General features: G+C 31.3%; 1 protein-coding gene across 4 annotated transcripts in view; it reads right to left on the bottom strand.

The window, feature by feature from the left end:
• LOC148628859 (microtubule-associated serine/threonine-protein kinase 3-like) overlaps positions 1-17,919 on the bottom strand; it is a 73,534-nt gene that overhangs the window by 46,810 nt on the left and 8,805 nt on the right. For 3 of the 4 annotated variants that reach the window (XM_088595836.1, XM_088595827.1, XM_088595846.1), the window contains exons 3-6: positions 4,869-5,091; positions 2,894-2,979; positions 2,106-2,131; positions 1,030-1,097 (exon numbers count right to left, since the gene is read on the bottom strand). In XM_088595836.1, the coding sequence (XP_088451962.1) occupies positions 1,030-1,097; positions 2,106-2,131; positions 2,894-2,979; positions 4,869-5,091 (403 nt within the window). Of the gene's footprint in view, positions 1-1,029; positions 1,098-2,105; positions 2,132-2,893; positions 2,980-4,868; positions 5,092-11,730; positions 14,631-17,919 lie in introns of those variants that run through there. The other variant, XM_088595854.1, reaches the window with a different exon arrangement.

The following is a 17,919-nucleotide window of genomic DNA, read 5'->3' as shown; positions in this document are numbered from 1 at the left end:
TGTATGCCAAAAAGTTGCAGACAAAATTTCAATATCAAAAAAAAAAAAAAAGAAAAAAACCACAGATGACCCTGCTCCCATTAATTTTACACAAATGTCTTCAAAACAAGAAATTGTGGAGAGAAAAGTGGTACAAATCATAGAAACCAAGAAAAAAAAGCTGCATACCAAATCACTCCAAGAGAAACAATTCAAAAGTATTGAAAAATTAAGAATAACAGAACACTAAAATTGTAAAACCAAAGTCAAGTTAACAGAAAGTTTTGATCAATAATGAAAGTCAAACACACAAGGCATAAGCTGAAATGAAGTTTAAAATAACTCAAGATGAAGGATTCATAAGTTTTAGAAAGAAACGCATTTGTCATTTGGGGACATTCATGCCTGGTTCCTAATTTTTTTTCAGTACAACCCCCAAAATATGATGAAAAATGCACTTTTATTACCCCAAACTAAAATTTACTTTAAACTTACAGAGGTCACAGAAAAATATTTTGTATGTATACTTAATAGGTAAGGTAGTTTCAAGTAACTTCTAATGAAGATTTGGTAATGGACACTTAATATGTAGAACAGGTGAAGAATTAAAACCTGAGGTAATAGATATCTTACATGTAGAACAGGTGAGGTATGTACGAATTATCATGAGGTTGTAATGGACACCTTAAAGGTAGAACAGGTGAACTATTTACAACTACATGAGGTTGAGGTGATGACATCCTTCAGATAGAACATGTGAACTATTTACAACTTACCATGAGGTTGTACATGTATGTACTACTTATTACTAGGTTGTAGTGAAGTACATCTTACAGATAGAACAGGTGAGGTATAATAATATTTACAACTTACCATGAGGTTGAGGTGATGGACATTGTACAGGTAGAACTGGTGAGGTATTTACTCCTTACCATGAGGTTGAGGTGAAGGACATTGTACTGGTAGAACAGGAGAGGTATTTACAACTTACCATGAGTTTGAGGTGATGGACATCGTACAAGTAGAACAGGTGAGGTATTTACAACTTACCATGAGGTTGAGGTGATGGACATCGTACAGGTAGAACAGGTGAGGTATTTACAAGGGACTTTCTGACTCTGAAAAAAAAAATGCAGATCACAAGTTCTATTAATAAATAATATTTTAATGCATAGTTCCAAACACACGCTTCAGACATATAGTTATTATTAAAAAGTGTAGTAGTTACTTCAAGAGAAAAACATTAAAGAATCAAGGATTTATTTTGTCTGTTAATTGCTAAATTATTTACTACTTATTTTTCATAAAAGTAATAATTCTATTTTTGCATTAGTCTCTTTGTTAGTTAAGATGTTACAGTGATGTCTAAACCAAACACATTTTAGACTTTAAAATTGGTTTGTGTTCAGTTTACCAAGGTTCAAAATACATTTAAACTGAGATAAAGGGACTAAAAGTGTTTGGTTTAGACAGGTTTCCAGATTTTTCAGGGTTCTGTTTATGCAGGTTTCAATGTATTAAGATATAGGTATTTCATCTAAATTTTACCCCAAAATGTTTTATTTTTTACCTTTTGGTCTCTTATTCTTGGACAATCAGACCACTTCCTCAAAAATCAAAACAAGTACTGTGGAAATACTAATATTCATGGGTACCAATTTTCATGGTTTAATGGGGAATGATCAGTTCAAAGATTCTTGAATATGTTTACTTTGTCAACTTCGTCATACAAACAAATGAGAAATTTCATTTTTGTTGGGAAACAGACTCCATAGTTTACAAAACACACAAAAATTGGTAACCTACTAACACTTTGACAGTACATTTTTTTTATCCTTTTGCAGTTAGTAACAGGGTGTTTATTTCATTCCTTCACTAATACTAAATTTAAAGTTCAGAATCCAAAGCATATACACCTAGTAATTACATCATATTTATGTAACTATTTCGCATAGAATCAAAATTGGGTGGATGAATAAAAGTCTGTGTTGTTTTAAATGCATAATTTATCAAGAGTGCAAAAATTATTAGCAAGGCTGATATTAACTGCTGTTTTACACTAAGTTTAAATAAATTCTAGGCCTAATACCAATACATACATCCTATAATTACAGACAAGTACTTACTTTCCTCGTTTTATACAGTAATCCTTCTATTAAAAAGAAAAAAATACAACTTGGTAAACAAGGTAAGAATAAAGAAATGTAGCATTGCATAAAAAAAACCCCACTTAACCCGGATTCAGTTGATTTAATTACTACTATTTGATAAGTTTCAATAGGTAGTTGACTGGTCAATAGCAAAGGAGATTTTTATATATACTTTCTATCAATATCTACTGAACTGTCATCTCCTTCTCAATTGTCTATTTAATTAATGTAAACACTTATTTTCGCAGTGAATTAATTTTCACTATGTTCATGGTCAACGGAAAACCACAAAAATTAGTGCTAAAAAATTGATTATTAACAAAAAATAACCATTATCATTTCATGAAACTGGGAAAATTGATACCAGCAAATATATATTTAGTTGACAGAATCTGTAAACATTAGTAACCACCAAAATTAATATGTTTACAGTACATCAGGGAGTTCATCAGGAAATTGTCATTTAATCAAGGGAAGACCAATCCTACTCCTGTGAACATCATCATTGTATTCACTATAATACAAATTCTGTTCACTCTTTACTTCACTGTTGAACTTTCACATCTGTGTTGTGATGAATTTCTTAGTATATTGCCTTCATGCTGATCTTCTCAAATATATTAAAAAAGAACCTATGATAAATCTTATTTCTAATGACTTTTTTCAAACGATACATATTTCTATCTCAAATGTGAGAAAGGCCAAAATTTCTTTCTTTCTAAACTTTAAATGTGATCAATCCTTTAAATTATTAAAACACATACCATTGCAGTGAGAGAAGGAGCTGACTGGCCAAGAACAGCATTCTTCATTCTCATTAAGTTGGTTGGCTCTAATAATGCATTTAAATCTGAAATCATATAATTCATTTTTATTGTATATTAATATTTTATCCCTTATTTCAAAAAGTAAAACATTATTAGGAATAGGAAAGGCATTTTGAAAATTATCAAGACTTAATTTTGGGTACTTATAGAAATTAATACTGGTAAGTTAATTGCTTGAGATATGTAGGAGGTCAAATGCCATCTCCATCACTGGTTAGCAGTGATAAACAGTAAGCCACAGCCTCATGGGAAATCACCACTTACAGTTTTTTGTTTTAAATAAAGTCTGGAGACATCAGTAAAACTTCCATAACAAGGTCAATATTGATCTAGCTACTAGCTACATAGCTGTTAAGAATACATTTGTAATGTAAAACTATAATAGGACAAGAAATCACTGCTTAAGAGCTTTCCCTAGCAATTCCAACTGTCACTACAACATATTGCCTTTTGCAAATCTAACATAAAATATTCTGATGTTACCAATGAAGAGTCTGTGGACTGCTTCAAGTCATCTTCAAAACACTCTCAGTCATAACAGGTATTGATAAAGTCTGGGGTTCAATAAAAGGTTACAGTAAGGAATTTAAATTGTTTTGTTCTTATTTGTTGCTGGCAGAAATTGTTGCAAAGAAAGTCAATAATTCAATGGCTGAATTTCCTTTAAATGTAGTCCATGGCTCTTAATTCCAATTACTGAGTATGAAGGACATTAATTTCATCATCAAAACTACATTCATTATTAATTACATAGAAATCAACTGAGACTTGTCTTACACTCAGGCAAATCAAATAGAAAGGACCCAGACATTAATTTTAATATAGATTGACCTTAATTAAAGGGAGCCACAATTCTTCCAATTTTTAGTATAAATGACTCTTGAAGCATTATTTACTTTAAATAAGTTATTCCTTCGAGTAGTAAAAAAAATAAATTATGTTTCTGTATGAAATATCAGAGGACATGGACTGTTAACTGCCATTACATTTTATCAATTGTAATATACCCTATTTATATGAACAACTTACAGATGTGATTTATCCAATATAAAATAATGAATCAGTAAATGAAAAAGACTGAGAAAATTTATTACATAAATGGTGTGGTAAACATACAGTGTTCTAGGATTTTTCAGAAATTGAGGTTTCCTCAGGAAAAATCCATATAAAATCAACTTTCCCACAGTCAATGACTGCTTTCCTAACAAAACAAATCCTTACAGCATATGAAGTTTTCAACTTGCCAGAGGAAAGTGTATTTAAGTACCTAACTTTCCCTGACCCGAATTTCACTTGCCCCGGGTAACTGGAAATAGGAATCCTAGAACACTGACATAACATCAAAAGTTTTGAATTCAAGACAGAAAATATCACAGCGAGTGTGGTTATTCTGTATATTGGCCACATCATAGTCTATTTAATGTAACATTATCATTAAATATTGCTGATATTTCTTGGTATCATGATGTTAGCCTCAGATATAAAAAACAGACAGTAGGAAAAAGGGAAAATTGCAAATTGCCAATAAACTAGAAAAGAAACCATTTTATTATTTTTTTTCTGGATTCTGCAGGAAACATATAGTTTGTTTTTTATATGGACAATAGTGTAATACAGTCTTGCAGGAGTCCAATTACACAGAGCACAACAAGTTCAATACTGTAATCATATAAAACAAATAATATCATTTGTGGCCGATGTAACATAAAGCACATGGGATCTACAATTAAGGAAAAAATATACACTATGTCATGGTCAGTGGCTCTGTAAGTTACTATAACCTATGGTACTACTGGATCCTGCATGTACCAGACTAGTCATTACACAATAGCCACTGGCATTGTAACTTAATTGACCTGTGGTACAACTGTAGCCTGCAGGTGCCAGATGTATCAGTGGCACTAGAACTTACTTTGACCTATGGCACTACTGGATCCTGCAGCTACCAGATTAGAAGGGACACTGATGGGAGAGCTGGGTAATGTAAAACTTTCCCTCCTCCTCTGTCGAACATCTTCTGACAATGTTCTCTGAAGACGTCTAATGCCACCAGGGAAGGGAATATCTTCCTGAGATCTCCTCCCACCAGGTGATAATGGTGGTCCTGGGGAATGTGGTGCACTGCCTCCATCAGACTGAAAGAAAAAAAATATGCATAAAGAACTGTTAAATATAATATATACTACAATGAATATGAAATTCTAGCTCATTGCTATGAAAAATGAATTAAATATATACATGTAGGTGAACTATAGATGAAAACAAGAGGGTATGTTATATCTTCCTATAACAGGTAAAATAGATTCTGAAATACTACTGGTAATATCTTATCTGATGGAAAGTTAAAACAAAGCAGTGATCTAGAAAAGAGATATTCTTCCTTGTTCCAGTGTAAACATTTATCTACTATAGGGAATAAAGAAAAAAAACATTCAAGTTCATTGAAAAACAATTTCCTATGAGAAATGAAGATGGAAGGTCATTTTGGGTGTTGTGTTATCTCATACTACTTCAACTCTGCATGTATTCTGAGGAAAGAAAAAATATCAAAAGAAACTTGTCAAACACAAGAACTTTGTCAGTTATATACTAACATATCATGTTCTTATAAGATACAAAATGTATAAAATGACCTTTTGCATGCTAACATAGAGAAGAATAACTTTAAAAAAATAATGAACAGAAATGTGTCAACACTTATGTCCCATTCAATACACTTCCATATTATGTAGTTCTTAAAAGTCATAACATAATATACAACATGTGTACCAAGTTTCATAATGATGCAGGTCTTCTTCATGGTACAAAAAAGTTTCAAGGCAAACCTGGCATACTGCTAAGACAGACTGATGAATGCATATATGTAAAAATTTATTCAGCGCTGGCATACAAACATATAAATTATTTCTCCATATCATGAATTTATTAGGGAGTCCTGGCCTAATTCAAAACCATAAGATGTACTATAGTCAGTTAGAATTTCACAACTTTTCTGGGAAAAAATAATTAATTACGTATTTGATTGATTGATTGTTCTTCTTCCTTGCAGTTTTGAAAGTGATTACATGATATTTTTAATCATCAAATTGTGTCGCCATTAATATTTCCCCATATAGGGCCTTCTAATCCTGTAATTACATGTACATAATAACATGGAATTGCTATCAACTTTTATCAATTATTTTACATTTGTGCATTTCCTAAATATGCAGAGATCTGAATAATAAAAAGATAAAACTTCTCAGATTATGTATGCCCTATCGATTTCTGATTCAAGTACCACAATTTATCAAGGCAACCTTTCATAAGTCAATACAAATCATGCATGGAGGAACATTTCTATATGGCAGAATTAAACTGTTATTGGAGTAAAAGATATTTCTCATCAAAGTCATTCAACAAGTTTTTTTTACTTGCTAGGTACTCAGACAAATACTAATTGTCCATGTTTAATTATGATTGCAAAGGTGAACTACACATGTATATAATATATAGGCTAGTTCTGACGTCAACATATTCAATACTAACAGCTTTACCTACAAACTAAATAAACATCTTTACTATGCCTTCAATCATTTAATTAATTCTCAAAGATAATTGGACTGAAAATAAAGATTTAAACCACAACATACTATCCTAATTCATTAAAATTCTAATGAAATCTTAATCTGGGAAACCCCAGAGTCTACATGAAAATTAAATCCCACAAACATGAATCAGGCAGTCACAGACAGACAAAGGTCATATAGCTAAACAGATCATACTTCGCCAAGATTCAAATACAGTCATACCTATCTTAATAGAACCTGGATAAATCTGACAACCTGTTTAAACCAGACCTTATAAAAGTCTTTAAATATCAATTTTAGTGTTTGGTTTTAAGGGTTTATCAGGTATTTTGGGAAACGCCTTATTCGGGCATTTAAAAAAAATTATCGACAAATTTGCCATTCAGGAGGCAAAATCAGGGAGGTAAAGTGAAAATTTTGGAAATATTGCATGATTTTGATATAATTTTTTTTGGGAGAGGTCCTTTCACAGGATCCTGTTGAATGTTAGAAAAATCCATAGGTTTAACAGTTTCCAATGTCCTCCAAGGCATACATTGTATTACAAAGGGTTATCATGGAGTATACAGGAATTAGGGGAGGGATTATTTAACTTTTAACCTAATAAATTCAGATTAACATTTCATATAAAATACACCAAATATACCATATATAAAATTGCAATGATAATAAGTTAAAGGAAACATTTGATGCATGTTAATGCAGTAGTAGTAAGACTTTTCCTATACAAAAAGCAATTAATGCAAGAATTTGCACTTAATGCTTCAGTCTTCAAAAAAGCAGTTGGAGTAGATAAAGCAATAACTACAAGTAAATTCCTCTTTAATAAACAACAGCTCCTCATCAAACAAACAACAAGGACTGCCAAACCTAAGAACAAGAGAGATGCAGCTGATAGTAAATTGCAAAATTACAAGCCTGTAATGTAAGATGGATACTGTGATAGACAGGAAAGTAGATGATTCCAAATCTACTAACAAGAATTGCTTTGGTATATAAGTCTATTCCATTTCCACTGAAGATCAGTTTCTTCTAATGACTATATAGCAAATCAATAGTTAAACGAACTATAATTGGATCTTGTCATAAGAGACCATATAAATGTTGTTTCTACAGACACTAACATAGAACTTCCTGTTTTAGCAAGTGAGCTTTTAATGGAAGCGTCCTTTTAACTGTGATTTTCAGCACATATTTTTTTAAATCACACAAATATTTCAAAAGTATTAGAGCACCAACAAACTTGCTTTAAATACCATTTTTGTACATAAAATCAAAGCCTAAAATGATTCTAATTAATGTGTAACCAAATGCTCATTTATTACCTTTTGTGGTTTGACAATATTTGTGCTTTAATGGAGGCATTACATTTAAAATTCATTGCACAAATGCATGCAATTTCCAATTGAACAATTAATTTAAATTTGAGACCAAAAAAAAAAAAAAAACCCCATAAATTAGAGGCTAATGGTATCATTATACAACATTTAGTTCAAAGGCAATAGTTCTTTGGAGAATTTTTTAGTGTTGAGACACTTACAAGCTTAAGAGGTAAACAAAACAGTTGAATTATGGCATATTACAGAAAAAAATATCACCTAAAGAAATCAATGTACAATTAAATTTGTTAAGCAATATGCCTTTGGTAATAAGTGTCATTTTTTTTCAAATTTGTTTCCTTTAAATACAAGTTTTCAAGAATGGGAATGAAATACATCATTTTTAGGGCATTTCAAGGATACTCTTACAACTTCAACCCATTAGGACTTTTGTTGGTCTTGTCTTAAAGATCATGTTTATCCATCTTACTATTATGGTTTTAAAGAGCATAAGAGCAAAATATAAATAAAAATTAATTAATGAAAAAAAAAAAAAAAAAACAGCAAAAATTGTCAATTATGGCTAAGGTAATAACTTGTATACTTAACCATCATTACACTTAAACCTAATTGAAACTTTTGTATAGAGTTCTAACTGAAGAGAGATGGTGACATACATTTTCTCGAATCTCTAACAGTTTTGGTATGTAAACCCCCATATTTTAAAAGCCTTGATTTACACTTGGTTTTTACACTCGATCACCACAATTGTCACAATCGTTCAAGTCAATTTCCTACATCTTTTTGTATATATGTTTATGAAAGAATTTGATTTTGGTAAGAAAACCCTTATGCACTGGTCATTTTGGAGGAGATATTTTAAAGAAAAGCACACAAAATTATGGGCAAAAGTATTCCTCCAATAAATCTTTAGTCAAGGTGAGTCAAAAGAGACATCTTTATTTTTATGAACAATTTTATGCAGTTATGAAAGTACAAGTATTCAATTCACTTATCAAAGATATACTGGCAAACTTCCCATGAGACTACCATTTAGTTATGAATACCGGTATACAAGTACAAGGCTGTCAAAAGAAGGCAGACAACAATTTTCGACTTTCGACCAAGCAATTTTTTATTTATGCTCAAGCTTGAAATAAGTTTCCACCTGCTTTTCCCCAAAAAACTGTTTAAATCTCTGGTCTCTATTGACCTTAGTAAATCATTTTCAGTAGCAGTCTTCGTGAGAATCATGCAAACTCTGAAAAATGTGATACACCCCAAAAAAGGCTACATATTTTTATTTTTGTAATTAAGTTGTTTTATGGATGTATATTATGAAATGTGTAATTATTCATTCCGATCTGTCTGCTCTTAGGGGATAATAAACATCGAAAATCCAATAGATTCTACTGTATTTGAGTGTTATTTACGAGGTATCTCCCTTAATTTTGAAATCTACAGTGCATTCTATATAATTTTTATCTCCTATGAGCACGGATTATATGAAAAACCAAATGTTAATTTCTGTGTACTAAAGCATTTTAAACAAAATATAAAAAATAAAAATATGTAGGCTTTCCGACCATGAATCACATTTTGCATGATTCTTATATGGAGTGCTACTTAAATAAGAATCCTGTTATGTAATTTGACAGATCACATAATACACTTTGAAAAAAACTTACCATCAGTCATCAAAAGTTTAGTGTGTGAAAATTTATGAAATACATAATCATGATAAAATGTGTTTACAATGAGAAAACCAGTAATTTTACTTTAATATTCATCCACAGAAACAATGGACATGGAAAAAAACAGTACAAATAGAAAACTTCCAAAAAGCTACAAGCCTTTATGTATCTGACTCAATTATCAACTTCTTAAAGTTCAGACTGCAATTTCAGAGTAAATATGCCAACATCTTGAGGGAGAAATGAGCAATAATTTCTGCTAGTTTGTGCCCAATAAGAAGTTTCGTAATAGATTACATAGACAAAAATGCCAATCTTGTTATTTTTCAAACATAATTAACTAAAACTTCTCCTTGTCACCGATGTCTAGATTATGCCTTGATTAAATCATACTTACATTGAGATATGGTGGTATAAAAAATACTCATTCAATACTTTTTGGGTTACAGATTACACAAAGTAGGTACTCCCTAAGTGAGATGGGCAGACAGAGTCAAGTGACTACTAGACCTGTTTTCACCACCGGTGACACAGAAAAAATAAACTGTTTAAAATAAATACTTTCTATTGCATTTTACCAAGGTGTTGCTGTCTAAATAATTGCAGAAGTACTTAATTTGAATATTAAATTCATATGGATAAAGTTGGAAAGAACAAACAAAGAACCTTAATCTCCCATAAAACATCTTTCCCTTCTGAGAATGAGACAAAATAAACGTAACCACTAATTACATTCAGTTGGCACCTGCATCAATATATCTGTATACCAATGTTTGATAAAAACAATTTACATACTTCTAATCAAATAATTATGTCATCAAAATTTACAAACCTCAGAAACAGGTGCCAAACATTCTACCCATAAAAAGAAAAAAATTGGAATGCAAGAAATAATTTACTTCATTTAGCAACTGAAATATATTGAGTATTAACATACCGGTATCCCTAAAAAAACAATAAATGTTGGTGTACTAAAAATCTGATTTACTACACATCCCCATCAAAACTGTTGTTATACATACATGTAACACACATGTACAAACATATTTGTACATTACATTTAAGCCAGCACTCCACAGTATTGTAGAACTGCCTAATTTTGGTCTTGTAATCTGATGCTTTGTGCCATTTATTGCTTTAAAAAATTGTCAAGTATCTGTAAATCTATATATCTAGAAATAGCCAAGGCCTTCAGGATGCAGTAAAAATTTTCTGGAAAAAAATTACCCACAGCATATAGGGTTACCATAGAAACCATGCAAAAATATGCGAAAATTTGCATAACAAGTTCATAAAATCAGGTTTAAAAATATCAAATTTCTCGCAAAATACCTGAAATTTTTATTTCAACCCCTGAAACTGTTCAAAACTTTTTCCTTCAAAAACCCCATCATTATATGGGCATCACCAGTTAGATTTTGAGCTATTTCAATTTATAATCCACTTATTAAATTTAGCATGGTGGAAAATTGACTTACTTTCACTTTCACAATGAAGTCAAATTGTCATTGAAAAAAGCCCCTTCAACATTGAAAATATATAAAGCACTGCAAAATACTTTTAAAAGTCCCCTTTTCAGAAATGTTTTATTAACAATAGATTCTTCATTTTTAATCACTATAGCAACCACTGGTTTCCATTTATGTCATTTTTCATCCCTAGCCAAAAGTGCGAAACTAAACTAAACTGTGGAGTGCTGGCTAAACATTGAACTAAGGTATTATATTAGAGTAAAAAAAGATGAGCCAACAGATTTTAACCCTAACCTTTACAACAATAAATTTATAATAGTATTAGTGCATGATTATCATATTTCATTGATAATAAAACAAGATAAAATATCTTGTCATTACACAGGTGATAGAATCAATTAAAGTATTTACATAATTAGACATAAGTACATAACTTAGCCTTCAATATGTAGTACTCATGTCTCTAACCTTAAGGTCATGCTTTTATCATTACCGATGAGTGAGTCATTTAATTGCCTTAACCTTTAACCAGGAAATCTAAGGTCTTTAATTTTTATTACACTGATTTTCTACAGTATGAGAATTTCTACAGCTTTCATTCTAAATTCACTTAAAAACAAAACGTGAAATAATAAACTATGAAAACTAACTGGCTTGATGTTATAAACAGAGTAAAATTTCATCACATGTCTTTAAACAAAAGTACCATGACATACATACTTCTCTTAACCTTTCAAGATCTGCTTCTGTTATTGATGCTATCCGTACACGTAGTGTACACCCTCTCCTTCGAACAATAACAGGAAGATACTCTGACACTGATCGCTGAATGGACTGACCACATGAGGTATTGTACCGCATAACAACATCTCCATTAGAGGAAGATGGTCTTTTATATATATTGGTGCATCCAATTCTGTTTGGTCTTGTTAGGTGTGTACCATCAGAGCTGTGGGTTGCAAGTGGTGACTCACAATGTGGAATTGTCATAGACCTTTTGAAAATAGCATCATTACTATCCAATAATTTAGAGGCATTCCCATGTTGTTTTTGATTTTTAGCTTGTTCTGTCATTCTAGATGGTATTACGTTCTGACTTTCAATCTGTTCACCTATAACATGTACTTCAGTTGATGAAGGGTCACTGAAGACTTCGTCATAATCATTTTCATCAGTGTATTCTTCAGATAAAAATCCATCATCATTGCTATATGGTTCATAACTGCTTAAAGTTTCATCATTAACTAGAATTTTAATTTCTTTTTCTATATCCCCTTCAGATTGGGTGCTAGTGTTTGTTGCAAAAGCAACAGGTGACACAATATGATTCTTAATATCATTGCTAGCAGTTGGAATATTTATTTGGCTTGTATAGTTCTTGAATTCTTTGTTAGCCCCTTTTTTCCCATCAAATCTCTCTGAAGATGAAGACAATTTGTTGACTTTACAGAAAATGTCATTTGAGTGTTCATCTTCTCTATTGTTTCCGACTTGACAATCCTTTTTTGTATTAACATACTCGTCAATCTTATTTACTTGACCATCAGCACATCTCTCATTTGCCTTCTTATTAGTATCCCCACATGAAATGTCACTGAAGTTGATTGTAGTGCCATCTTCATTTCCAGGCGATAATTCAATGTTACAGAAATTTGATGTCAAATGCACATGCTTTGTTGATGTGACAGGGTACATTGAATCAGAGTTGAATTAGGAATCTCATCATATAACCTTTATTGTGAATAACTTTCCTAGATTTTACATCACATCTAACAGCCTGATTGGAGGAATCAAAGTGAATTATCTCCTTGGAAGACTCAGAACCATTTTATTTCACTTTCAATAACCTTCGAAATTTCATTTCAGCATGTCTCACTTGGCTTAAGTTAGTTAGAAAATGTCAAACTGCTGTCTCCTTTCAAAATAAATAACTTCATTTTCTTCATAAAACCTTTCCAAAGAGCTGACTATTTCATGTCAGATTTGATATTACTTGAACATAGGATGCAGAATAGACTATCGACATGCTTACTTCCTAAAGTGAGAACTTCAAGTCCTGGAGGATCTTTGACTTCAAAACAACACCTACATGTACATTTCCATACACCAAGTATTGACCCTTAGACAAAGAACAAATATGCGATCTTCTGAACAGTATTCACACCATCCCTTCTACTTACTGCTCTTAAATTAATGCAATGTGTTAGCAGGCACCTGACCTGTTAATAAGTGTAAAGATGTGATACCATACTACATGTACATGTACAGGTGAAACATAATCATAACACTGTTATCATTAACAAGGCTGGCATGTTATCACTTTTTGTATCAACGATTTCCAATATATCCACAAAAATATTGATGGAAAACTTTTACGTAACACTATTTCTAACATAAAATAATATAATTGAATTTGCCAACTAGTCCTTTCAAATTATTGACAAGTTTAAGTGTCAAACATTAAAATCCCCTTTCATCTTTCCACATTTATGCATGTGTAGACTCATGTTTAAATCTGCATCACCAGTCATGCAATGTATGAGAAAAATAGATGGTGTTTATCTCAAAATGTATTTACTTATCAACAAACTCCTTGAAGGTATGCCCTTGTTTTCTTACATATAATATAGAAATCATCTGTGAAACAATAAGTGCACATCTTCTTTGAATGATTACCATGAAACAACTACTTGTCAAATACCACTGAGTTCATGGTAATGACTTTCTCCCTAATTGCTCTTCTGTTATGCAATAATAAAAGATAAATTATTTCTCCAACGATACAAGTTATCAAGCACAAAAATCATTATTTAAAATTCCATCATCACCTGTGGTAACAGAGTTCCATCTTTATGATTCAAGCGGTTATTGATACCATCAGGATAATTTTTAAAACCATAAATTGACAAGTCTGACCTAATTAGCTTTGATTTTCTACATGTCGATGATCTAATTTGTGTACTGATACCTAATAGCAGTTCTTTTTTTGAAATATTGAGCTTAGTCAGAGCTGAAATCTTCAATCCATGCCATAAAATGTTGAATATTTAATGCCACATTTTTTACTACATCAGGCTGAAGAATTTTTTTTTATCAAATGTAAGACTTCACCCTTCTTAATCCTTTGATTTGACTGGTGACTTACATATAGTGTTACATGTACCTCTGTTTCAATTGTTCATAAAAACAATCCAAAGCAGTTTTATTATTACACTAGACACACCACAATATCCTTGTACAAATTATGAAACTGTTATTTCAAAAATCATCTGCATTTATATAGCACAAACAAACTTCTGATTATAATCCTGAAGTGAGATTTGTCTTGAAAGACAGCTTCACTGCGAGTGTAATATCTAATGCAGATAAATTGCAGGAAGTCTGTCACAGCTGTCTAAAATAATCATTCAACATCCTCTGATTCTAAACAAAGTTTAATTACTGAAACTGGAATGACAAAGAACTTGTACCAGTCCAGACTACAGGGAAAAGAACTAACTCTCTTGTTTCCAGCACCATTAGAATATCAGTCACCCATCAAGTCCCCATAGAGGTAATCTACCAGTAATATTCAACATTCAAAAGTTATTTAAAATCCAACTAAATCTGAGTAATTTTTCAAGAAGACTGTCCAACGTCATCAACTCGCTTCTTGGCTCGCTTCTGACGTACAGGAATTAACTTACATATAGGCAATATTATACCACTAACAAGATTAATACAAAGCTCTGCCTATTTGTCAAGTATAAGTCTAACCACAAACTACAGACAGGGTTGTAAATCCATCAGCAAGATATTAAATTAGAATGATCAATCTCTTGCTATAAATGGTGAACATAAAATTTGTGCCAAAAACATCACCACATATAGAACATGCAGGAAACATCATTTATAGGAAAAACACTAATTTTCAGCATCTGGATTTACATGACCAAAGTGTTAAAATAAATGTGACCAAAATAAGCTACAAATTGGCAACAGCTTGCTACACAAAAGGCATTAACTATACAAATGTATGAAAAACAAAACATACATGTTTTTTATGTCAAAGAAGATTATAAATGGATCAAAAGGTCCCTGCATCTAAAATGGCTAATCATTTTACAAGAAATGCCTAACTATAGATTTAAGCAAAAAATGCTAAATTAAAATTAAAAATCTAAGAGATGAAACATAAACAAGTACACAATTTTCTAAAAAAAAAAATACAAAAACCTCAACTTGCTTCATGCATTCACATAAAATGCCATTGTAAAGTGTTAAAACTTGCTTCCTTGCAATCAGCCTCTTATATAAAATTAAACCCTCAAGGCATTCCCCTTCAGCCAATTATTCTTATGTAAGGTGACTATAAATCTAAAAATCTATTTCAAATTTCAAGACCAGTGAGAGTTAGTGTATGCAAAGCAGAGAAATCTCAGGCACCAGATTGTAAATCGTCTCTGGCAAATCAAAGACCAAAAGTTGGGAAATCTCAGTAACCAAAGAATAAATATTCTCAGTAACCAAAGAATGAAGATTCTCAGTAACCAATAAATGAAGATTCTCAGTAACCAAAGAATAAAGATTGTGAGTAACCAAAGAATGAAGACTCTCAGTAACCAAAGAATAAAGATTTTCAGTAAATGAAGATTCTCAGTAACCAAAGAATGAAAATACTCAGTAATCAAAGAATGAAAATTCTCAGTAACCAAAGAATAAATATTCTCAGTAACCAAAGAATGAAGATTCTCAGTAACCAAAGAATAAGATTCTCAGTGACCAAGGAATGAAGATTCTCAGTAACCAAAGAATAAATATTCTCAGTAACCAAAAAATAAAGATTCTCAGTAACAAAAGAATGAAGATTCTCAGTAATCAAAGAATATTCTCAGTAACCAAAGAATGAAGATTCTCAGTAACCAAAGAATAAAGATTCTCAGTAACCAAAGAATGAAGATTCTCAGAAATCCAAAGAATAAAGATTCTCAGTAACCAAAGAATGAAGATTCTCAGTAACCAAAAAATAAAGATTCTCAGTAACCAATAAAGAAGATTCTCAGTAACCAAAGAATAGAGATTCTCAGTAACCAAAGAATCGAGATTCCCAGTAACCAAAGAATGAAGATTCTCAGTAACCAAAGAATAAAGATTCTCAGTAAATGAAGATTCTCAGTTACCAAAGAATGAAAATTCTCAGAAACCAAAGAATAAATATTCTCAGTAACCAAAGAATAAAGATTCTCAGTAACCAAAGAATGAAGATTCTCAGAAACCAAAGAATAAAGATTCTCAGTAACCAAAGAATGAAGATTCTCAGGCACCAAAAATAAAGATTCTCAGTAACCAAAGAATGAAGATTCTCAGTGACCAAAGAATGAAGATTCTCAGGCACCAATATGTAGGGAATTTTAGGTGCCTATAAGTAAGAAATCTCATGATTAAAGGACAGAGAAACAAAGAGTAATGAATAAGGGTAAAGAATCATTCAAGTGATTCTTTAAGGATGTAGTTCGGGTGATATCACATAACATGAGAGGGAAATAATCGTTATGAAATACATGTATAACAATTTAGTTTAACTCAGAAATGGTTATGCAGATGAAGCATATTCACCTATTTGAATATCAATGCAATATGCACTTCAATCTACAGAAAACAGAATCAATTTAATGTCTGAACCTAACTCACATGACAATATTTGAAGTCCATAATATTTAATACTACAATATACTGTAGTTTTCAAAAAAATCTAATAAGAATAAATTCCAACAAGGGGTAATACCCAGAAAAAAACCAGGCCCTACACCATGAAACCTGAAAATTTACTAAAGAATATTTCTAACTACATGTACTTAAATACAATGTATTTTCTTAGTTCTGTGGCACTATGGTAGGTTTACAAGGAACATGTATCTTATACATGTAAATGTACAGGTCAGTTTATGAACTTGATATTTTTTGTTCATAAAAACCCAAAAGGAGAGATGAATGCATTAAAATAAGTTAGAACAACTGTGCAAATTTTCAGACATGTGACAAAAAGTTGACATCAGTGAAAATACTAAAGAAGATAAGTCATGCACACACCCCAGGTGTTCATTATTAACAATTGTACTGTTTCAAATATGATAGACATAAGTGTCCTATAGGTAAGTTTCTCTTCTGGAATTTCTATTTGAGGGGGATTAAAAAGGGCAAATCTTAATAAGCATTGATTATTGTATCAGACATACTGATAACAAAGGTTTGAACACAAGGTCATACATGTACATGTATCCATGACTGTGTATTTTAATCTTACATCTATAGATTGTCATTAATAAATAATAAACAAATTTTATCCATTATGATTAATGATTGGTACATGTAATCATATAAATATTCAGCATATTCAATATGCTCAAGAGTCAAGATATTTTTTTATTATACAGTAATATTTTTTTCCCTATTTGGTCCATTGTAAAAAATCGTGCAGCACATTTCCATATTTTACTCCTTGACTTGGCCTTCAAAGATAAAATACGGGAAAAGTATGGGTGCATTCCAAATGTCAATTTGCATATTGCACACTTGTTGTCTGGTAAACAATCAAAGATGGCAGTATGAGTTATCACCTTTCTGTTGAAAAGGGGAGAATTTTAAGAAATCCCTGAATCTGAAGTAAATTAACTTAGTAGACTTTCATTTATCTACAGAAGAAGCAGTCAACTGTTAATTGCACAAAAAGGGACTTGAACATTTTCTACAAGTGGCTTGCTGCCAAGAATGAGTTGAGATCGATTGAAAATATACCAGTGAAAAAACGAATAACAACAGAAACAACAAAAAATTTTTTATTCCTCTGACAATTAAAAAAGATATATTGCAAATATGGAAATATTGAACCTAGTGCAATATTGGAAGAAAAATCACTTCAAAAAAAAATAT

The sequence above is a fragment of the Perna viridis genome, chromosome 1, assembly GCF_037379345.1.
Source record: "Perna viridis isolate PV_CMFRI_1.1 ecotype Kerala chromosome 1, ASM3737934v1, whole genome shotgun sequence".
In the NCBI taxonomy this organism is placed as follows: Eukaryota; Metazoa; Mollusca; class Bivalvia; order Mytilida; family Mytilidae; genus Perna; species Perna viridis.
Note: the sequence above shows the minus strand (reverse complement) of the source record. Positions and strands in the feature narration are given on the sequence as shown.